This window comes from Euprymna scolopes, chromosome 37 (assembly GCF_053919585.1).
Source record: "Euprymna scolopes isolate OS-2025 chromosome 37, ASM5391958v1, whole genome shotgun sequence".
Lineage (NCBI taxonomy): Eukaryota > Metazoa > Mollusca > Cephalopoda > Sepiida > Sepiolidae > Euprymna > Euprymna scolopes.
Genome location: NC_136518.1, coordinates 32,033,390 through 32,056,133, shown reverse-complemented (window position 1 = coordinate 32,056,133; position 22,744 = coordinate 32,033,390). Strand labels below are relative to the sequence as shown.

General features: G+C 23.8%; 1 protein-coding gene across 5 annotated transcripts in view; it reads left to right on the top strand.

Moving 5' to 3' along the window:
- The window catches only part of LOC145261120 (von Willebrand factor A domain-containing protein 3B-like), a 290,745-nt gene that overhangs the window by 223,621 nt on the left and 44,380 nt on the right, over positions 1–22,744 (top strand). For all 5 annotated transcript variants that reach the window (XR_013864415.1, XM_080119364.1, XM_080119362.1 and 2 more), the window contains one exon: positions 18,272–18,405. Coding sequence is in view for 4 of the 5 variants with exons in the window: in XM_080119364.1 (XP_079975490.1) it covers positions 18,272–18,405 (134 nt within the window). In the remaining variant the exon portion in view is untranslated. The remainder of the gene's footprint in view (positions 1–18,271; positions 18,406–22,744) is intronic.

Here is a 22,744-nt window from a genome sequence, read left to right as displayed (position 1 = left end):
AATCAAAATAGCATAATCAATATAGAACAATCAAAATATAACAATCAAAATAGAACAATCGAAATAGAACAATCTAAATATAACAATCAAAATAGAACATTCAAAATAGAATAATAGAAATAGAACAATCAAAATAGAACAATCAAAATAGAATAATCGAAATAGAATAATCAAAATATAACAATCAAAATAGAACAATCGAAATGGACTAATAAAAATAGAACAATCAAAATAGAACAATACAAATATAACAATCAAAATAGAACAATCAAAATAGAACAATCAAAATAGAACAATCAAAATAGAACCATAAAAAATATAACAATCAAAATAGAAAAATTCAAATAGAACAATTAAAATAGAACAATCAAAATAGAACAATCAAAATAGAATAATCGAAATAGAACAATCAAAATAGAACAATCAAAATAGAATAATCGAAATAGAACAATCAAAATATAACAATCAAATAGAACAATCAAAATAGAATAATCGAAATAGAACAATCAAAATATAACAATCAATATAGAACAATCAAATAGAACAATCGAAATAGAACAATCAAAATATAACAATCAAAATAGTACAATCAAAATAGAATAATCGAAATAGAATAATCGAAATAGAACAATCAAAATAGAACAATCAAAATAGAATAATCGAAATAGAATAATCAAAATATAACAATCTAAATAGAACAATCGAAATAGAATAATCAAAATATAACAATCAAAATAGAACAATAAAAATAGAATAATCGAAATAGAACAATCAAAATATAACAATCAAAATAGAACAATCAAATTAGAATAATCGAAATAGAACAATAAAAATATAACAATCAAAATAGAACAATCAAAATAGAACAATCAAGATAGAACAATCAAAATATAACAATCAACATATAACAATCAAAATATAACAATCGAAATAGAATAATCGAAATAGAACAATCAAAATAGAACAATCAAAATAGAATAATCGAAAGAGAATAATCAAAATATAACAATCAAAAAAGAACAATCGAGATAGAATAATCAAAATATAACAATCAAAATATAACAATCAAAATAGAATAATCGAAATAGAATAATAAAATTATAACAACTAAAATAGAACAATCGAAATAGAATAATCAAAATATAACAATCAAAATATAACAATCGAAATAGAATAATCGAAATAGAACAATCAAAATAGAACAATCAAAATAGAATAATCGAAATAGAACCATCAAAATATAACAATCAAAATAGAACAATCAAGATAGAATAATCGAAATAGAACAATCAAAATATAAGAATCAAAATATAACAATCAAAATATAACAATCACAATATAACAATCAAAATAGAACAATCAAAATAGAACAATCGAAATAGAACAATCAAAAAAGAATAATCGAAATAGAATAATCAAAATATAACAATCAAAATAGAACAATCAAAATAGAATAATCGAAATAGAATAATCAAAATATAACAATCAAAATAGAACAATCGAAATAGAATAATCCAAATATAACAATCAAAATAGAACAATCAAAATAGAATAATCGAAATAGAATAATCAAATTATAACAATCAAAATAGAACAATCGAAATAGAATAATAAAAATATAACAATCGAAATATAACCATCGAAATAGAATAATCGAAATAGAACAATCAAAATATAACAATCAAAATAGAACAATCAAAATAGAATAATCGAAATAGAACCATCAAAATATAACAATCAAAATATAACAATCAAAATAGCATAATCAATATAGAACAATCAAAATATAACAATCAAAATAGAACAATCGAAATAGAACAATCTAAATATAACAATCAAAATAGAACATTCAAAATAGAATAATAGAAATAGAACAATCAAAATAGAATAATCGAAATAGAATAATCAAAATATAACAATCAAAATAGAACAATCGAAATGGACTAATAAAAATAGAACAATCAAAATAGAACAATACAAATATAACAATCGAAATAGAACAATCAAAATAGAACAATCAAAATAGAACCATCAAAATATAACAATCAAAATAGAAAAATTCAAATAGAACAATAAAAATAGAACAATCAAAATAGAACAATCAAAATAGAATAATCGAAATAGAACAATCAAAATAGAACCATCAAAATAGAACAATTGAAATAGAACAATCAAAATAGAACAATAAAAATAGAATAATCGACATAGAACTATCAAAATATAACAATACAAAATAGAACAATCGAAATAGAACAATCAAAATAGAATAATCGAAATAGAACAATCAAAATAGAACAATCAAAATAGAACAATCGAAATAGAACAATCAAAATAGAACAATCAAAATATAACAATCAAAATAGAACAATCGAAAGAGAATAATCAACATATAACACTCAAAATATAACAATCAAAATTGAATAATCGAAATAGAATAATCAAAATATAACAATCAAAATAGAACAATCGAAATAGAATAATCAAAAAAGAACAATCAAAATATAACAATCAAAATAGAATAATCGAAATAGAACAATCAAAATATAAGAAGGCAAATACAACAATCAACATATAACAATCAAAATATAACAATCAAAATAGAACAATCAAAATATAACAATCAAAATAGAACAATCAAAATAGAATCATCGAAATAGAATCATCAAAATACAACAATCAAAATACAACAGTCGAAATAGAACAATCAAAATATAACAATCAAAATAGAACAATCAAAATAGAATAATCGAAATAGAACAATAAAAATATAACAATCAAAACAGAACAATCAAAGTAGAACAATCGAAATAGAACAATCAAAATATAACAATCAAAATAGAACAATCAAAATAGAACCATCAAAAAAGAATAATCGAAATCGAATAATCAAAATATAACAATCTACATAGAACAATCAAAATAGAAAAATCGAAATAGACTAATCAAAATATAACAATCAAAATAGAACAATCGAAAGAGAATAATCAACATATAACACTCAAAATATAACAATCAAAATAGAATAATCGAAATAGAACAATCAAAATAGAACAATCAAAATAGAACAATCGAAATAGAACAATCAAAATAGAACAATCAAAATATAACAATCAAAATAGAACAATCGAAAGAGAATAATCAACATATAACACTCAAAATAGAACAATCAAAATAGAATAATCGAAATAGAATAATCAAAATATAACAATCAAAATAGAACAATCGAAATAGAATAATCAAAATAGAACAATCAAAATATAACAATCAAAATAGAATAATCGAAATAGAACAATCAAAATATAAGAAGGCAAATACAACAATCAACATATAACAATCAAAATATAACAATCAAAATAGAACAATCAAAATATAACAATCAAAATAGAACAATCAAAATAGAATCATCGAAATAGAATCATCAAAATACAACAATCAAAATACAATAGTCGAAATAGAACAATCAAAATATAACAATCAAAACAGAACAATCAAAATACAATAATCGAAATAGAACAATAAAAATATAACAATAAAAATAGAACAATCAAAGTAGAACAATCGAAATAGAACAATCAAAATATAACAATCAAAATAGAACAATCAAAATAGAACCATCAAAAAAGAATAATCGAAATCGAATAATCAAAATATAACAATCTACATAGAACAATCAAAATAGAAAAATCGAAATAGACTAATCAAAATATAACAATCAAAATAGAACAATCGAAAGAGAATAATCAACATATAACACTCAAAATATAACAATCAAAATAGAATAATCGAAATAGAATAATCAAAATATAACAATCAAAATAGAACAATCGAAATAGAATAATCAAAATATAACAGTCAAAATAAACCAATGAAAAAAGAATAATCAAAATAGAACAATCAAAATAGAACAATCAAAATAGAACAATCAAAATATAACAATCAAAATAGAACAATCGAAAGAGAATAATCAACATATAACACTCAAAATATAACAATCAAAATAAAATAATCGAAATAGAATAATCAAAATATAACAATCAAAATAGAACAATCGAAATAGAATAATCAAAATAAAACAGTCAACATAAACCAATGAAAATAGATTAATCCAAATAGAACAATCAAAATATAACAATCAAAATAGAATAATCGAAATAGAACAATCAAAATATAAGAAGGCAAATACAACAATCAACATATAACAATCAAAATATAACAATCAAAATAGAACAATCAAAATATATCAATCAAAATAGAACAATCGAAATAGAATCATCAAAATACAACAATCAAAATACAACAGTCGAAATAGAATAATCAAAATATAACAATCAAAATAGAACAATCAAAATAGAATAATCGAAATAGAACAATCAATATATAACAATCAAAATAGAACAATCAAATTAGAATAATCGAAATAGAACAATAAAAATATAACAATCAAAATAGAACAATCAAAATAGAACAATCGAGATAGAACCATCAAAATATAACAATCAAAATAGAACTATCAAAATAGAACAATCGCAATAGAATAATCGAAATAGAACAATCGAAATAGAACAATCAAAATAGAATAATCGAAAGAGAATAATCAAAATATAACAATCAAAACAGAACAATCGAGATAGAATAATCAAAATATAACAATCAAAATATAACAATCAAAATAGAATAATCGAAATAGAATAATCAAATTATAACAATAAAAATAGAACAATCGAAATAGAATAATCAAAATATAACAATCGAAATATAACAATCGAAATAGAATAATCGAAATAGAACAATCAAAATATAACAATCAAAATAGAACAATCAAAATAGAATAATCGAAATAGAACCATCAAAATATAACAATCAAAATAGAACAATCGAAATAGAACAATCAAAATATAACAATCAAAATAGAACATTCAAATAAGAATAATAGAAATAGAACTATCAAAATAGAACAATCAAAATAGAATAATCGAAATAGAATAATCAAAATATAACAATCAAAATAGAACAATCGAAATGGACTAATAACAATAGAACAATCAAAATAGAACAATACAAATATAACAATCGAAATAGAACAATAAAAATAGAACAATCAAAATAGAACAATCAAAATAGAACAATCAAAATATAACAATCAAAATAGAAAAATTCAAATAGAACAATTAAAATAGAACAATCAAAATTGAACAATCAAAATAGAATAATCGAAATAGAACAATCAAAATAGAACAATCAAAATAGAACAATCGAAATAGAACAATCAAAATAGAACAATCAAAATATAACAATCAAAATAGAACAATCGAAAGAGAATAATCAACATATAACACTCAAAATATAACAATCAAAATAGAATAATCGAAATAGAATAATCAAAATATAACAATCAAAATAGAACAATCGAAATAGAATAATCAAAATAGAACAATCAAAATATAACAATCAAAATAGAATAATCGAAATAGAACAATCAAAATATAAGAAGGCAAATACAACAATCAACATATAACAATCAAAATATAACAATCAAAATAGAACAATCAAAATATAACAATCAAAATAGAACAATCAAAATAGAATCATCGAAATAGAATCATCAAAATACAACAATCAAAATACAACAGTCGAAATAGAACAATCAAAATATAACAATCAAAATAGAACAATCAAAATAGAATAATCGAAATAGAACAATAAAAATATAACAATCAAAATAGAACAATCAAAGTAGAACAATCGAAATAGAACAATCAAAATATAACAATCAAAATAGAACAATCAAAATAGAACCATCAAAAAAGAATAATCGAAATCGAATAATCAAAATATCACAATCTACATAGAACAATCAAAATAGAAAAATCGAAATAGACTAATCAAAATATAACAATCAAAATAGAACAATCGAAAGAGAATAATCAACATATAACACTCAAAATATAACAATCAAAATAGAATAATCGAAATAGAACAATCAAAATAGAACAATCAAAATAGAACAATCGAAATAGAACAATCAAAATAGAACAATCAAAATATAACAATCAAAATAGAACAATCGAAAGAGAATAATCAACATATAACACTCAAAATATAACAATCAAAATAGAATAATCGAAATAGAATAATCAAAATATAACAAACAAAATATAACAATCGAAATAGAATAATCAAAATAGAACAATCAAAATATAACAATCAAAATAGAATAATCGAAATAGAACAATCAAAATATAAGAAGGCAAATACAACAATCAACATATAACAATCAAAATATAACAATTAAAATAGAACAATCAAAATATAACAATCAAAATAGAACAATCAAAATAGAATCATCGAAATAGAATCATCAAAATACAACAATCAAAATACAACAGTCGAAATAGAACAATCAAAATATAACAATCAAAACAGAACAATCAAAATAGAATAATCGAAATAGAACAATAAAAATATAACAATCAAAATAGAACAATCAAAGTAGAACAATCGAAATAGAACAATCAAAATATAACAATCAAAATAGAACAATCAAAATAGAACCATCAAAAAAGAATAATCGAAATCGAATAATCAAAATATAACAATCTACATAGAACAATCAAAATAGAAAAATCGAAATAGACTAATCAAAATATAACAATCAAAATAGAACAATCGAAAGAGAATAATCAACATATAACACTCAAAATATAACAATCAAAATAGAATAATCAGAATAGAATAATCAAAATATAACAATCAAAATAGAACAATCGAAATAGAATAATCAAAATATAACAGTCAAAATAAACCAATGAAAAAAGAATAATCAAAATAGAACAATCAAAATAGAACAATCAAAATAGAACAATCAAAATATAACAATCAAAATAGAACAATCGAAAGAGAATAATCAACATATAAAACTCAAAATATAACAATCAAAATAAAATAATCGAAATAGAATAATCAAAATATAACAATCAAAATAGAACAATCGAAATAGAATAATCAAAATAAAACAGTCAACATAAACCAATGAAAATAGATTAATCCAAATAGAACAATCAAAATATAACAATCAAAATAGAATAATCGAAATAGAACAATCAAAATATAAGAAGGCAAATACAACAATCAACATATAACAATCAAAATATAACAATCAAAATAGAACAATCAAAATATATCAATCAAAATAGAACAATAAAAATAGAATCATCGAAATAGAATCATCAAAATACAACAATCAAAATACAACAGTCGAAATAGAATAATCAAAATATAACAATCAAAATAGAACAATCAAAATAGAATAATCGAAATAGAACAATCAAAATATAACAATCAAAATAGAACAATCAAAGTAGAACAATCGAAATAGAACAATCAAAATATAACAATCAAAATAGAACAATCAAAATAGAATCATCGAAATAGAATCATCAAAATAGAACAATCAAAATAGAACAATCGAAATAGAATAATCAAAATATAACAATCAAAATAGAACAATCAAAATATAACAATCAAAATAGAACAATCAAAATAGAACAATCAAAATAAAACAATCAAAATAGAACAATCGAAATATAACAATCAAAATAGAAAAATCAAAATATAACAATAAAAATAGAACACTCAAAATATAACATTACAAATAGAACAACCAAAATAGAACAATTAAAACAAAACAATCAAAATATAACAATCAAAATAGAACAAGCTAAATAAAAAAATCAAAATATTACAATCAAAATATAACAATCAAAACAGAATAATCGAAATAGAACAATAAAAATATAACAATCAAAAAAGAACAATCAAAATAGAATAATCGAAATAGACTAATCAAAATATAACAATCAAAATAGAATAATCGAAATAGAATAATCAAAATATAACAATCAAAATATAACAATCAAAATAGCACAATCAAAATAGAATAATCGATATAGAACTATCAAAATATACCAATCAAAATAGAGCAATCAAAAAAGAACAATCGAGATAGGACAATCAAAATATAACAATCAAAATAGAACAATCAAAATAGAATAATCGAGATAGAATAATCAAAATATAACAATCAAAATAGAACAATCAAAATAGAAAAATCGAAATAGAATAATCAAAATATAACAATCAAAATAGAAAAATCGAAATAGAACAATCAAAATATAAGAATAAAAATATAACAATCAAAATATAACAATCAAAATATAACAATCAAAATAGAACAATCAAAATAGAACAATCGAAATAGAACAATCAAAAAAGAATAATCGAAATAGAATAATACAAATATAACAATCAAAATAGAACAATCAAAATAGAATAATCGAAATAGAATAATCAAAATATAACAATCAAAATAGAACAATCGAAATAGAATAATCCAAATATAACAATCAAAATAGAACAATCAAAATAGAATAATCGAAATTGAACAATCAATATTTAACAATCAAAATAGAACAATCAAATTAGAATCATCGAAATAGAACAATAAAAATATAACAATCAAAATAGAACAATCAAAATAGAACAATCGAGATAGAACCATCAAAATATAACAATCAAAATAGAACTATCAAAATAGAACAATCGCAATAGAATAATCGAAATAGAACAATCAAAATAGAATAATCGAAAGAGAATAATCAAAATATAACAATCAAAACAGAACAATCGAGATAGAATAATCAAAATATAACAATCAAAATATAACAATCAAAATAGAATAATCGAAATAGAATAATCAAATTATAACAATAAAAATAGAACAATCGAAATAGAATAATCAAAATATAACAATCGAAATAAAACAATCGAAATAGAATAATCGCAATAGAACAATCAAAATATAACAATCAAAAGAAAACAATCAAAATAGAATAATCGAAATAGAACCATCAAAATATAACAATCAAAATATAACAATCAAAATAGAATAATCAATATAGAACAATCAAAATATAACAATCAAAATAGAACAATCGAAATAGAACAATCAAAATATAACAATCAAAATAGAACATTCAAATAAGAATAATAGCAATAGAACTATCAAAATAGAACAATCAAAATAGAATAATCGAAATAGAATAATCAAAATATAACAATCAAAATAGAACAATCGAAATGGACTAATAACAATAGAACAATCAAAATAGAACAATACAAATATAACAATCGAAATAGAACAATAAAAATAGAACAATCAAAATAGAACAATCAAAATAGAACAATCAAAATATAACAATCAAAATAGAAAAATTCAAATAGAACAATTAAAATAGAACAATCAAAATGGAACAATCAAAATAGAATAATCGAAATAGAACAATCAAAATAGAACAATCAAAATAGAACAATTGAAATAGAACAATCAAAATAGAACCATCAAAAAAGAATAATCGAAATCGAATAATCAAAATATAACAATCTACATAGAACAATCAAAATAGAAAAATCGAAATAGACTAATCAAAATATAACAATCAAAATAGAACAATCGAAAGAGAATAATCAACATATAACACTCAAAATATAACAATCAAAATAGAATAATCGAAATAGAACAATCAAAATATAAGAAGGCAAATACAACAATCAACATATAACAATCAAAATATAACAATCAAAATAGAACAATCAAAATATAACAATCAAAATAGAACAATCAAAATAGAATCATCGAAATAGAATCATCAAAATACAACAATCAAAATACAACAGTCGAAATAGAACAATCAAAATATAACAATCAAAACAGAACAATCAAAATAGAATAATCGAAATAGAACAATAAAAATATAACAATCAAAATAGAACAATCAAAGTAGAACAATCGAAATAGAACAATCAAAATATAACAATCAAAATAGAACAATCAAAATAGAACCATCAAAAAAGAATAATCGAAATCGAATAATCAAAATATAACAATCTACATAGAACAATCAAAATAGAAAAATCGAAATAGACTAATCAAAATATAACAATCAAAATAGAACAATCGAAAGAGAATAATCAACATATAACACTCAAAATATAACAATCAAAATAGAATAATCAGAATAGAATAATCAAAATATAACAATCAAAATAGAACAATCGAAATAGAATAATCAAAATATAACAGTCAAAATAAACCAATGAAAAAAGAATAATCAAAATAGAACAATCAAAATAGAACAATCAAAATAGAACAATCAAAATATAACAATCAAAATAGAACAATCGAAAGAGAATAATCAACATATAACACTCAAAATATAACAATCAAAATAAAATAATCGAAATAGAATAATCAAAATATAACAATCAAAATAGAACAATCGACATAGAATAATCAAAATAAAACAGTCAACATAAACCAATGAAAATAGATAAATCCAAATAGAACAATCCAAATATAACAATCAAAATAGAATAATCGAAATAGAACAATCAAAATATAAGAAGGCAAATACAACAACCAACATATAACAATCGAAATATAACAATCAAAATAGAACAATCAAAATATATCAATCAAAATAGAACAATAAAAATAGAATCATCGAAATAGAATCATCAAAATACAACAATCAAAATACAACAGTCGAAATAGAATAATCAAAATATAACAATCAAAATAGAACAATCAAAATAGAATAATCGAAATAGAACAATCAAAATATAACAATCAAAATAGAACAATCAAAGTAGAACAATCGAAATAGAACAATCAAAATATAACAATCAAAATAGAACAATCAAAATAGAATCATCGAAATAGAATCATCAAAATAGAACAATCAAAATAGAACAATCGAAATAGAATAATCAAAATATAACAATCAAAATAGAACAATCAAAATATAACAATCAAAATAGAACAATCCAAATAGAACAATCAAAATAAAACAATCAAAATAGAACAATCGAAATATAACAATCAAAATAGAAAAATCAAAATATAACAATAAAAATAGAACACTCAAAATATAACATTACAAATAGAACAACCAAAATAGAACAATTAAAACAAAACAATCGAAATATAACAATCAAAATAGAACAAGCTAAATAAAAAAATCAAAATATTACAATCAAAATATAACAATCAAAACAGAATAATCGAAATAGAACAATAAAAATATAACAATCAAAAAAGAACAATCAAAATAGAATAATCGAAATAGACTAATCAAAATATAACAATCAAAATAGAATAATCGAAATAGAATAATCAAAATATAACAATCAAAATATAACAATCAAAATAGCACAATCAAAATAGAATAATCGATATAGAACTATCAAAATATACCAATCAAAATAGAGAAATCAAAAAAGAACAATCGAGATAGGACAATCAAAATATAACAATCAAAATAGAACAATCAAAATAGAATAATCGAGATAGAATAATCAAAATATAACAATCAAAATAGAACAATCAAAATAGAAAAATCGAAATAGAATAATCAAAATATAACAATCAAAATAGAATAATCGAAATAGAACAATCAAAATACAAGAATAAAAATATAACAATCAAAATATAACAATCAAAATATAACAATCAAAATAGAACAATCAAAATAGAACAATCGAAATAGAACAATCAAAAAAGAATAATCGAAATAGAATAATACAAATATAACAATCAAAATAGAACAATCAAAATAGAATAATCGAAATAGAATAATCAAAATATAACAATCAAAATAGAACAATCGAAATAGAATAATCCAAATATAACAATCAAAATAGAACAATCAAAATAGAATAATCGAAATAGAACAATCAATATATAACAATCAAAATAGAACAATCAAATTAGAATAATCGAAATAGAACAATAAAAATATAACAATCAAAATAGAACAATCAAAATAGAACAATCGAGATAGAACAATCAAAATATAACAATCAAAATAGAACTATCAAAATAGAACAATCGCAATAGAATAATCGAAATAGAACAATCAAAATAGAATAATCGAAAGAGAATAATCAAAATATAACAATCAAAACAGAACAATCGAGATAGAATAATCAAAATATAACAATCAAAATATAACAATCAAAATAGAATAATCGAAATAGAATAATCAAATTATAACAATAAAAATAGAACAATCGAAATAGAATAATCAAAATATAACAATCGAAATATAACAATCGAAATAGAATAATCGCAATAGAACAATCAAAATATAACAATCAAAATAGAATAATCGAAATAGAACCATCAAAATATAACAATCAAAATATAACAATCAAAATAGAATAATCAATATAGAACAATCAAAATATAACAATCAAAATAGAACAATCGAAATAGAACAATCAAAATATAACAATCAAAATAGAACATTCAAATAAGAATAATAGCAATAGAACTATCAAAATAGAACAATCAAAATAGAATAATCGAAATAGAATAATCAAAATATAACAATCAAAATAGAACAATCGAAATGGACTAATAACGATAGAACAATCAAAATAGAACAATACAAATATAACAATCGAAATAGAACAATAAAAATAGAACAATCAAAATAGAACAATCAAAATATAACAATCAAAATAGAAAAATTCAAATAGAACAATTAAAATAGAACAATCAAAATGGAACAATCAAAATAGAATAATCGAAATAGAACAATCAAAATAGAACAATCAAATAGAACAATTGAAATAGAACAATCAAAATAGAACAATCAAAATAGAACAATCGACACAGAACTATCAAAATATAACAATCAAAATAGAACAATCGAAATAGAACAATCAAAATAGAATAATCGAAATAGAACAATCAAAATAGAACAATCAAAATAGAACAATCGAAATAGAACAATCAAAAAAGAACAATAAAAATAGAACAATCAAAATAGAACAATAAAAATAGAACAATCACAATATAACAATCAAAATAGAACAATCGAAATATAACAATCAAAATATAACAATCGAAATAGAACAATCGAAATAGAATAATCAACATAGAACAATCAAAATAGAACAATCAAAATAGAACAATCAAAATAGAACAATCGAAATAGAATAATAAAAATAGAACAATCAAAATAGAATAATCAAAATATAACAATCAAAATTGAATAATCGAAATAGAACAATAAAAATAGAACAATCAAAATAGGACAATCAAAATTGTATAATCGAAATAGAACAATAAAAATAGAACACTCAAAATATAACAATCAAAATAGAATAATCGAAATAGAATAATCGAAATAGAACAATCAAAATAGAATAAGCGAAATAGAACTATCAAAATATAACAATCAAAATAGAACAATCAAAACAGAATAATCAAAATAGACAATCAAAATAGAATAATAAAAATAGAACAATCAAAATAGTAGAATCGAAATAGAACAATCGAAATCGAACAATCGAAATAGAATAATCGAAATGGAATAATCGAAATAAAACAATCAAAATAGAATAACCGAAATAGAACAATCAAAATAGAACAATCAAAATAGAACAATCGAAATAGAATAATCAAAATATAACAATCAAAATATAACAAACAAAATAGAATAATCGAAATAGAATAATCAAAATATAACAATCAAAATAGAACAATCGAAATAGAATAATCAAAATATAACAATCAAAATATAACAATCGAAATAGAATAATCGCAATAGAACAATCAAAATATAACAATCAAAATAGAACAATCAAAATAGAATAATCGAAATAGAACCATCAATATATAACAATCAAAATATAACAATCAAAATAGAATAATCAAAATAGCACAATCAAAATATAACAATCACAATAGAACAATCAAAATAGAACAATCGAAACAGAACAATCAAAATATAACAATCAAAATAGAACATTCAAAATAGAATAATCGAAATAGAACAATCAAAATAGAACAATCAAAATAGAACAATCAAAATAGAATAATCGAAACAGAATAATCAAAATATAACAATCAAAATAGAACAATCGAAAAAGACCAATAAAAATAGAACAATCAAAATATAACAATCAAAATAGAACAATCAAAATAGAATAATCGAAATAGAACAATCAAAATAGACAAATCAAAATAGAACAATCAAAATAGAACAATCAAAATAGAATAATCGAAATAGAACAATCAAAACAGAACAATCAAAATAGAACAATTGAAATAGAACAATCGAAATAGAACAATCGAAATAGAACAATCGACATAGAACAATCAAAATATAACAATCAAAATAGAACAATCGAAATAGAATAATCAAAATAGAACAATCAAAATAGAACACTCAAAATAGAACAATCAAAATAGAACAATCAAAATAGAACAATCAAAATAGAATAATCGAAATAGAACAATCAAAATAGAACGATCAAAATAGAACAATCAAAATAGAACAATCAAAATAGAACAATCAAAATAGAATAATCGAAATAGAATAATCAAAATAGAGTAATCAAAATAGAACAATCAAAATAGAATAATCAAAATAGAACAATCAAAATAGAATAATCAAAATAGAACAATAAAAATAGAACAATCAAAATAGAACAATCAAAATAGAACAATCAAAATTGAACAATCAAAATAGAGTAATCAGAATAGAACAATCAAGATAGAATAATCAAAATAGAACAATCAAAATAGAACAATCAAAATAGAACAATCAAAATAGAATAATCGAAATAGAACAATCAAAATAGAACAATCAAAATAGAATAATCGAAATAGAACAATCAAAATTGAACAATCAAAATAGAATAATCGAAATAGAACAATCAAAATAGAACAATCAAAATAGAACAATCAAAATAGAATAATCAAAATAGAACAATCAAAATAGAATAATCGAAATAGAACAATCAAAATAGAACAATTAAAATAGAATAATCAAAATAGAACAATCAAAATAGAATAATCGAAATAGAACAATCAAAATAGAACAATCAAAATAGAACAATCAAAATAGAACAATCAAAATACAATAATCAAAATAGAACAATCAAAATAGAACAATCAAAATAGACCAATCAAAATAGAACAATCAAAATAGAACAATCAAAATAGAATAATCAAAATAGAATAATCAAAATAGAACAATCAAAATAGAATAATCATTTCGATTTAAAAATAACCTTAATCTTCTTTTCTACTCGACTGATACTTCATTTTAATTTCCATGTTCTTAATCTTATCGGCTTCCAGTATTCCCAAGTATTTATTACGTGTCGCACTGTTAACATTCGTTATCAAATCTCTTGCTGAAGGTTCAAAGTCTTTCCTTTTTTAGATAGGCATCACCACTTATCAAGGCCCAGAGGCCACTCGAGGATAAAAGTTAAGGACTGTACAGTAGTCAATGGACAATATAGTAATCGTTAATAATGGATATTCGGTAAATTTGCTAACAAGTGAAACGGCTCATCAAGAACATATTTACATTGAACTTGAAGATAATCACATTGTAGTCAGCCGAAAAGCAGGCAAACGGAAAACAGTTTCACATGCGTGCAGTTCTAAGAAAGAAACTTTGTTCATGGAATCTACGTTTAGGTTTAGGCACAGATAAAGAGTGTGTTCTGAGTAGATAAGTTTTCCTCTTTTGATCAAAAGAATAGCACATTTCGTGAAGCAAAATCCAATTTGTATGTTGTTACTAAACACACTGGTCGTATTTATTATTATTATTATTATTATTATTATTTATTATTATTATTCATTATTTATTATTATTTATTATTTATTATTATTATCATTATCATTATTTATTATTCTTATTATTATTTATTATTATTTATTATTATTATTATTACTTATTAGTAGTAGTATTAGTATTGTTATCATTATTATTATTTATCATTATTATTTAATAATAATAATGTTATGTTTTATTATTGTTATTATTATTTATTATCATTATTATTATTATTATTATTTTTCACTCACTAGGATTTCTCATGCAAGTCATCATTATAGATTAGACATTGACAACAATCTGTGATGTTCACTGGAGTCTTCGTTACAAGTCTCTTAATATTTCTCATACTCTCCGCCTTTTTTGGTAATCTTTGTAAATGAATTTGCATTATCGCAACAGCTGCTTGCCATTATTGACTACACGTTGATAATAAGCATTGGTTATCACTGGAATTTGGGTGACAATAGGCTTCCACAAGGTCCCAGTTCTCTTTTAAATTAATGAGTGGGGGTCTGGTTAGTGCTTTTTTTTTTTTGCTTGCTTTTTTTATTCCCTTCAATTCTTATTGACTATTTGGTGTGGTGATAATTGATGCCAACACTACATTTTTTTTAAACTTATGATTATCCTATTTCAGTTTTTTTAACTTATGATTATCCTATTTCAGTTTTTTTAAACTTATGATTATCCTATTTCAGTTTTTTTAATTTATGATTATCCTATTTCAGTTTTTTAACTTATAATTATCCTATTTCAGTTTTTTTAAACTTATGATTATCCTATTTCAGTTTTCTTGGTTTCATGTTATGTTCTTCTTTAAAAAAACTGTTGAAGTTTTTATATGACTGGTTAGCGTTTGTAGCTCTACATTCAAGGATTTTCCTTAATATTTCAGCCGTTTTCATTATTGCTATTTGTCAGCCATCTCTATGATCGCAACTTCTATTCTTTTTTTTTCAGTATTGTTCCTAGTGCTCCTATATAGGTTCTCTTGACGCATCTTAATTCATCTTCCGCATCCCTTCCATCACTCTTGTCAGTTTTGGGTATTTGTTTCACTTCTCCATTCGTGATGTTCACCTTGTGATCTGTTGGAGCAGCGAAATATGTGATCTGGCAGAACTTTTCCTTCGTGATAACTATTAGAATATCTGGTATTCTTGCTTAGATGTATTTATCTGTTTGTACGTCCAGATCCCATAAAATTTTATGATTTCCATTTTCAAGTATTGCTACCGGTTTGTGCTTGTATCATTTGTTTGGGTGTTCGTTTCTATTCTTATGTTTTTTTTTGGGGGGGGGCTAGTTTAATGCATTTACTTATTATATAATTTATTGTTTCGTTTCTTTAATCAGAGAGTCTGCATTTGCTGTTTTCCTGTGTCTTGTCGATCCTTATTGATATAGTTGATTCGAATCACGTTGTCTTGTGTGATTGTTAAAAGTGATCCGGTTTCTTTTTTTAGGTTTCTTTTTTTAGGTTTCTTGTGTTTTGTATCATCTTTACCGATCGTCTGTGTAGCTATTTCTCTTCCCATTTTTCTTTTTTCGTCTGATCCTTTGCAGCTGTTTTTTTTATTTTTACACTGTCTCTTGCTGTTGTTGTTGTTGTTGGCCTGCGTTATTTTTTGTTATGTACTTTTCTAATTATTTTTTTTATTCACACAGTCTTTTATGCTAATCAGTCCTTTTTCTCCATATTTCCTTTTCATGCAAACATGAGTCAGCATTATCCTTTGGGTAGCATAGTCATGAGTGTCCTGATCTTCTGGTCGAAATGTCTCAGTTTTTTTTTGTTCAGCATATCAACGTATTCTTTTCCTTTTACTCTTACATTTCTGTTGATATAATGGTATCTTATTCCTGAAATCCTAAATATTTGTTGGTGTTATGTTTGTCTAGTATCCTCATCTCTGCTGGTTGGGTAGTTGCATATTTTCCACTGCATTCAGTTTTTCCTTTTTCATAACTAACAATGCAGTTTTCCATTACAAATTTTATTTGGATATCTTTGCCGAAGACTCTAGGTTCATTTTTAGCATCTCTAGTTCCCTTTTGTCTATTGTGAAAAGTTTTAGTTGGTCCATATACATTAGGTGGTTAATTCTTTCGTCTGTATAAGTAAAATTGTATCCGGCTTGTCATTTCTTAATATATTATTAAGAAGCTTCATGACTATAATGAACAGTAGTAGTGATAAGAAATCGTGGAAAAGACATCGTTTTATTTTTATCTTAGTTATGTATTGTCTTTCAGCTGTCAACTGAAGTTTCCATGTTATCTATGCGTTTTCAATTAGATTGAATTAGATTATTTAGTATTTTGTATATCTTCAAGCATTCTATTATCCATGCTTGAGGGATCCTCTCGTATGCTCTCTTGGGTATATTCTTCTTTCGATTTTTTACTTTCTTTAGGATCTGTTTATTTATGTATAGTAGATCATATGTTCGTTTTTTCCTTTTTCAGCATCCTCGCGAAGTAGTCCACAATTATTATTATTATTATTATTATTATTATTATTATTATTATTATTATTATTATTATTTATAACATTTAATTTGCAGTGTGAAGATATTCGTTTGTTGGAAGAAGAGCTGGACCGTGGATATCGAAGCCTTGCAATTGTCTCTAGCTTACGAAAAGAATGTCTAATGTCACTTTGGAAAGGAGAAATCAGAAAAATGAAATCTTGTAAATGGTTCGTCGTTTCTTATTATTTTCTTTTTATTTCATATTCAACCGAAGATTTTTCAATTAATAACACGGACTAGCCGGACAGGTGTAATTTACACGGTATTATCTCTTTTCTATAAAATTATGAGGCGTGTGTGTGCACTTCTCGTGTGAAAGGAAGTTTAATGATTACAGATTGAATCCTCACTTTTATTTACTATCTATTAAAATTTTATATGCAATAGCGTAAACTATAAAGAAATTACAAAATTCTTATTAAAATAATTTAATATGATAAAATCTATCAGAATGCATTTCGGTTTATGATGTGATTAAAAAGATAAATCCTTACAATCCTCGTTCAGACATTACATTAACAGCGTGATACTAGTTTTCTGGCAAGATTTGAATCTTCGTCACTTGCTGCAGGCATACGAGCTGATAAATACATGAAGATTTTTTGTTTTACTTGGATTTATCATCTTTTTTGGAATCGTATTTCGGCTGCATTTCCCAAATTACATAATTGATTTAAACTTGAAATGAACTCGAACCTTTAACCGGTTTGAATCGATCGATTCCTTGAACTGCACGCATTTCTTTCCCCTTCCCTCGATTTGTCTAGTCATAACTTTATAACAATTTAGTAAACAAGAACCCAAGTTGGCCCAGGTGGGCAAATTTGGGTCCTTATACCGGAAAAATATTCAGTAAATAAAACGTTGTTTAGTAAGATAAGAACATATACCAAAAATTAGATTCCCATCTTGAACAGAAAATTGAGCATTTAATTTTAAAATCGTGTAGAAAAATGCCGAAAAATCCTTAATTTTCATAGCATTTTACACAACACTGACTTTGAAATTTCACTATTTTTATAAAATATTCAATTTAAATTGATATATTTATATGAAATACATTGAAAGAAAAATAAATATATGAATTATAATTTTAATTATGAATCACAACTAGCAACATATCTCAACTTTTACTGCATTGATTAAACAAAAATTGTAAAAAAAGCTAATTAGCAACTAAGTTTTTTAAATTTCACAATTCAAAAAGATATGTGGAGATGTATTACACAATATAACAACTTGATACAAGTTACAGAACCATGTATTTTAATTTTTTTTAGCGGCAATAATATAAACTTATAATAGAACTAAATTGTTCTGTATAATTTCTTTTGAGGAAATGAAGGTTTAATTTACTGGCACGATGATGTTGTAATAATATGTCTATGTCTTGCTTCCTGTCCATATACAACTTTTGGAGAAAAATCAATCAAATTTGACCAGTGTGTGGCTGCAAAATTGATAGCAGTAATCTTTTTCCTTTTTTTTTTTTTAGTTATTCTGGAAAAAACAATACAAAAAACAGCAAAACAATTATTTGAAAACACTTATTTTTTTATATTTTTGCGATGTAATATGAATAAAACTAATAAAATTTAATGGATAAATATTTATTTACTTAATGGACAAAAAAGCACTATATTTTGAACAGTTTAAAACAGTAATTTGGATTTCAGTTCTCTGAATCATATTGTTGTTGGTTAAAAAAATATTGTCGGTTTTGATCTCAAACCAACTTACTGCTTACACTTGGATGGTAAATTTGACCGAAATGTTTAATTTATCATAGGGTTTGAGGATAGACAACTCTGGTCCATAAACACATTAATCTTATGGTTTATGTTAGCCATCATCCTTGATTCAAGGGCCCAATTTTCTAAGTTAATTTTTCCACAAGAAATGCCAACAGCATACTCAAAAAGTAGCCTCTCGTCTTCACACTTAAATTATTTATTTCTTCTGCTGTCAGATAATGATGATCGGCAGGGACACTAATTTTTTTAGAATTCTACTTAAGGCAAATCTTGATAATTATTGAGTTTATAGTTATAAAAAGTTATGTTTGTATAGTTATAGTATAGTTTCCCCAAAGGACCAGTAAATATTGTTAGGCTTTTTGGTGTTCCATCAATTAATTTCAAAGTTGCTGTAAATGGCATTTCTTCTAGTGGAACCTGAAAATTGAAAAAATTGCACGTTTAATAATAGAGCCAGATTACATAATAAATATCAATATATTATTTTATTTTCCACAAAAAAAGAAAAATAATTGCAGGTGAATCTATAGAACTAATTTTACCTCCTTGTTAGGAGGACAAGTATAGATTATGTGCCTTGTTTGACAATTTTTTGTCTTGCACTTTACTGCAAAGTCATCACATCTCAAGACAGAAAGTTTACAGCTACAAGAAAATATATCAAACAGTCTGTCTAGCTGTTCCTTCATTCTTTTCACTTTGATTGCTGCAAGAGATTTCCTGTCAATCTGTTTGGCCCTCTTATAGCAAAATATATTGATCTTCTGTCCTATATAATGTTACCTTAACAAGGGCGATTGTGGATTGACTGCTTTCCGAATACTAATTATTTTCTTGGTAATTAGAAATCTCACTATTTTTTAAGTGGGATAACTGTTTCCGAGGAAATAACTAAACTGGATGACTTGTCGTGAAGTTGGGAGTGTTGTTCCATCCAAATGACAAGGTGGACGAGCAAATTTTGTGAACCACGGGTTAAAACTGAACGTCGTGCTTTTACTGACATTCTAATCTGAAAAGTAAAATAAATTAATGGATTATAACTGAAGAAAACTGTATTAGGCTATCTTCCAGTTTCATATGTAAAAAAATAAGTACTAGTTATAAGAAATAATGAAAAACTTTGTAGAGTTGAATTAGATGTATTGAAGAGAGAGGGCCAAACCAAATCAGAGGCATAGTAGTGTTTAGTTTAGACATTTTTAGCAGATTTTAGCTCCTTCGATAACATGAATTTATCCATGTGCCATTTTAAACGAGTGTTTACTGTTTAGTGTTTAGAGTTTGAAAAACCAGTGCTTGTGCATCTATGTTACTATGCTATTTTTAATATTATTTTCAAGTTAAATTCAATTTTTATGAAATTTTTATTTATTAAATTTTTAGGTGAAAGCACAGAATAGTTACAATACAACCTCCTTCCATATTAAGAATGGTTTTCTAAATAACAAAGTTATTTTAGCACAATAACATAGATGCACAAATAACGAAAAACCTTTAAAGGAGTTTCCTTATTTACTCGTATTAATCTTTGTGGGTTATCTGATTTTAAAACTATAATTTTAGAAGAAAAACACTGCTTAAAAACAATTACTCCCTAAAAATAAAAGAAATTAAAATTTGACTCTAATTTTCTGCAAAGTATTTTTTATTAAATAGAAAAACTTGAAAATTTACGTGGTTGTTTCGTAAAGAATGTGTAGAATAAAATTGTATGGACTATTTTTTTTAAATATAAAACTGGAGTATTACCATATTTTAATAACAATTTCCAAGCGAATTTGATGTGAAATATTAGGTTGGTGCAAAAATAATGTTTTTGACGTTCATTTGAACGTCATAAAATGCCATTATTTTTGCCCCAACCTAATAGAAAAACAAATTAAAAAAGATAAAAGCGAATATGTTTAAATTCCCTGCAGACACTTGAAATATAACAATATATATTTTAAACAAGTCTTTTTCGTTTTTCCTTTCGAAATAATTAAGCCTAAATCGCAATGTTTTCAAATTAAATAATAAACAAACGTTAATTTTCAATATCAATAACGAACGTGTTTTGCGACGGTGAAATCTAAAATGTTTCCACCGCCAAAAAGTTCCTGAAATGAAAAAGCGAACTTTGGTTGCTATTATTTAAAAAACATAATTTTGCCTCTTCACTTAATATTTATGTTATTAATTCATTGTCCTCTCTAATTTTATTTAAAATGTAGTTTAAAACATATTCTAAACAATGATTCCATTTTCTTAACAGTACGGATTGTGTTGATGACAGGACGTTCTTGACAATTCACCGCAAAAACTTTTAATCGTTTCAATTTTTCAACTTTAAAAGTCATTTCCTCAAGCAAATATAACGATTTTGAGAAAAATTTCGTGTAGGTCTTTTTTTATGTCAACCCTTAACTATTGCGCGAGCCTTTTCTAGTCTCGCACAAAAACACACATTCACATTTCAAGCTATATTACTTGTCGCATACATACGCGCACACAAGCATACGCGCCCACGTCCACACACGTACATATATTCACGTTCGCGTACATACACTCACATTCACGTGTATATACACAAACACTAACGTACACACATGTACTCACACACGCACACATGGACGACGTCACTTCCGCTTTCTAAAGAAATACACACATGCACAAAAGACCACCGGAAATGAGTATAAAAGAGAGAGCAACAAGCGGCTCCTCCCTTTAGGCCCAGCTTTCGTGCGTCACGCCATTTACTACTATG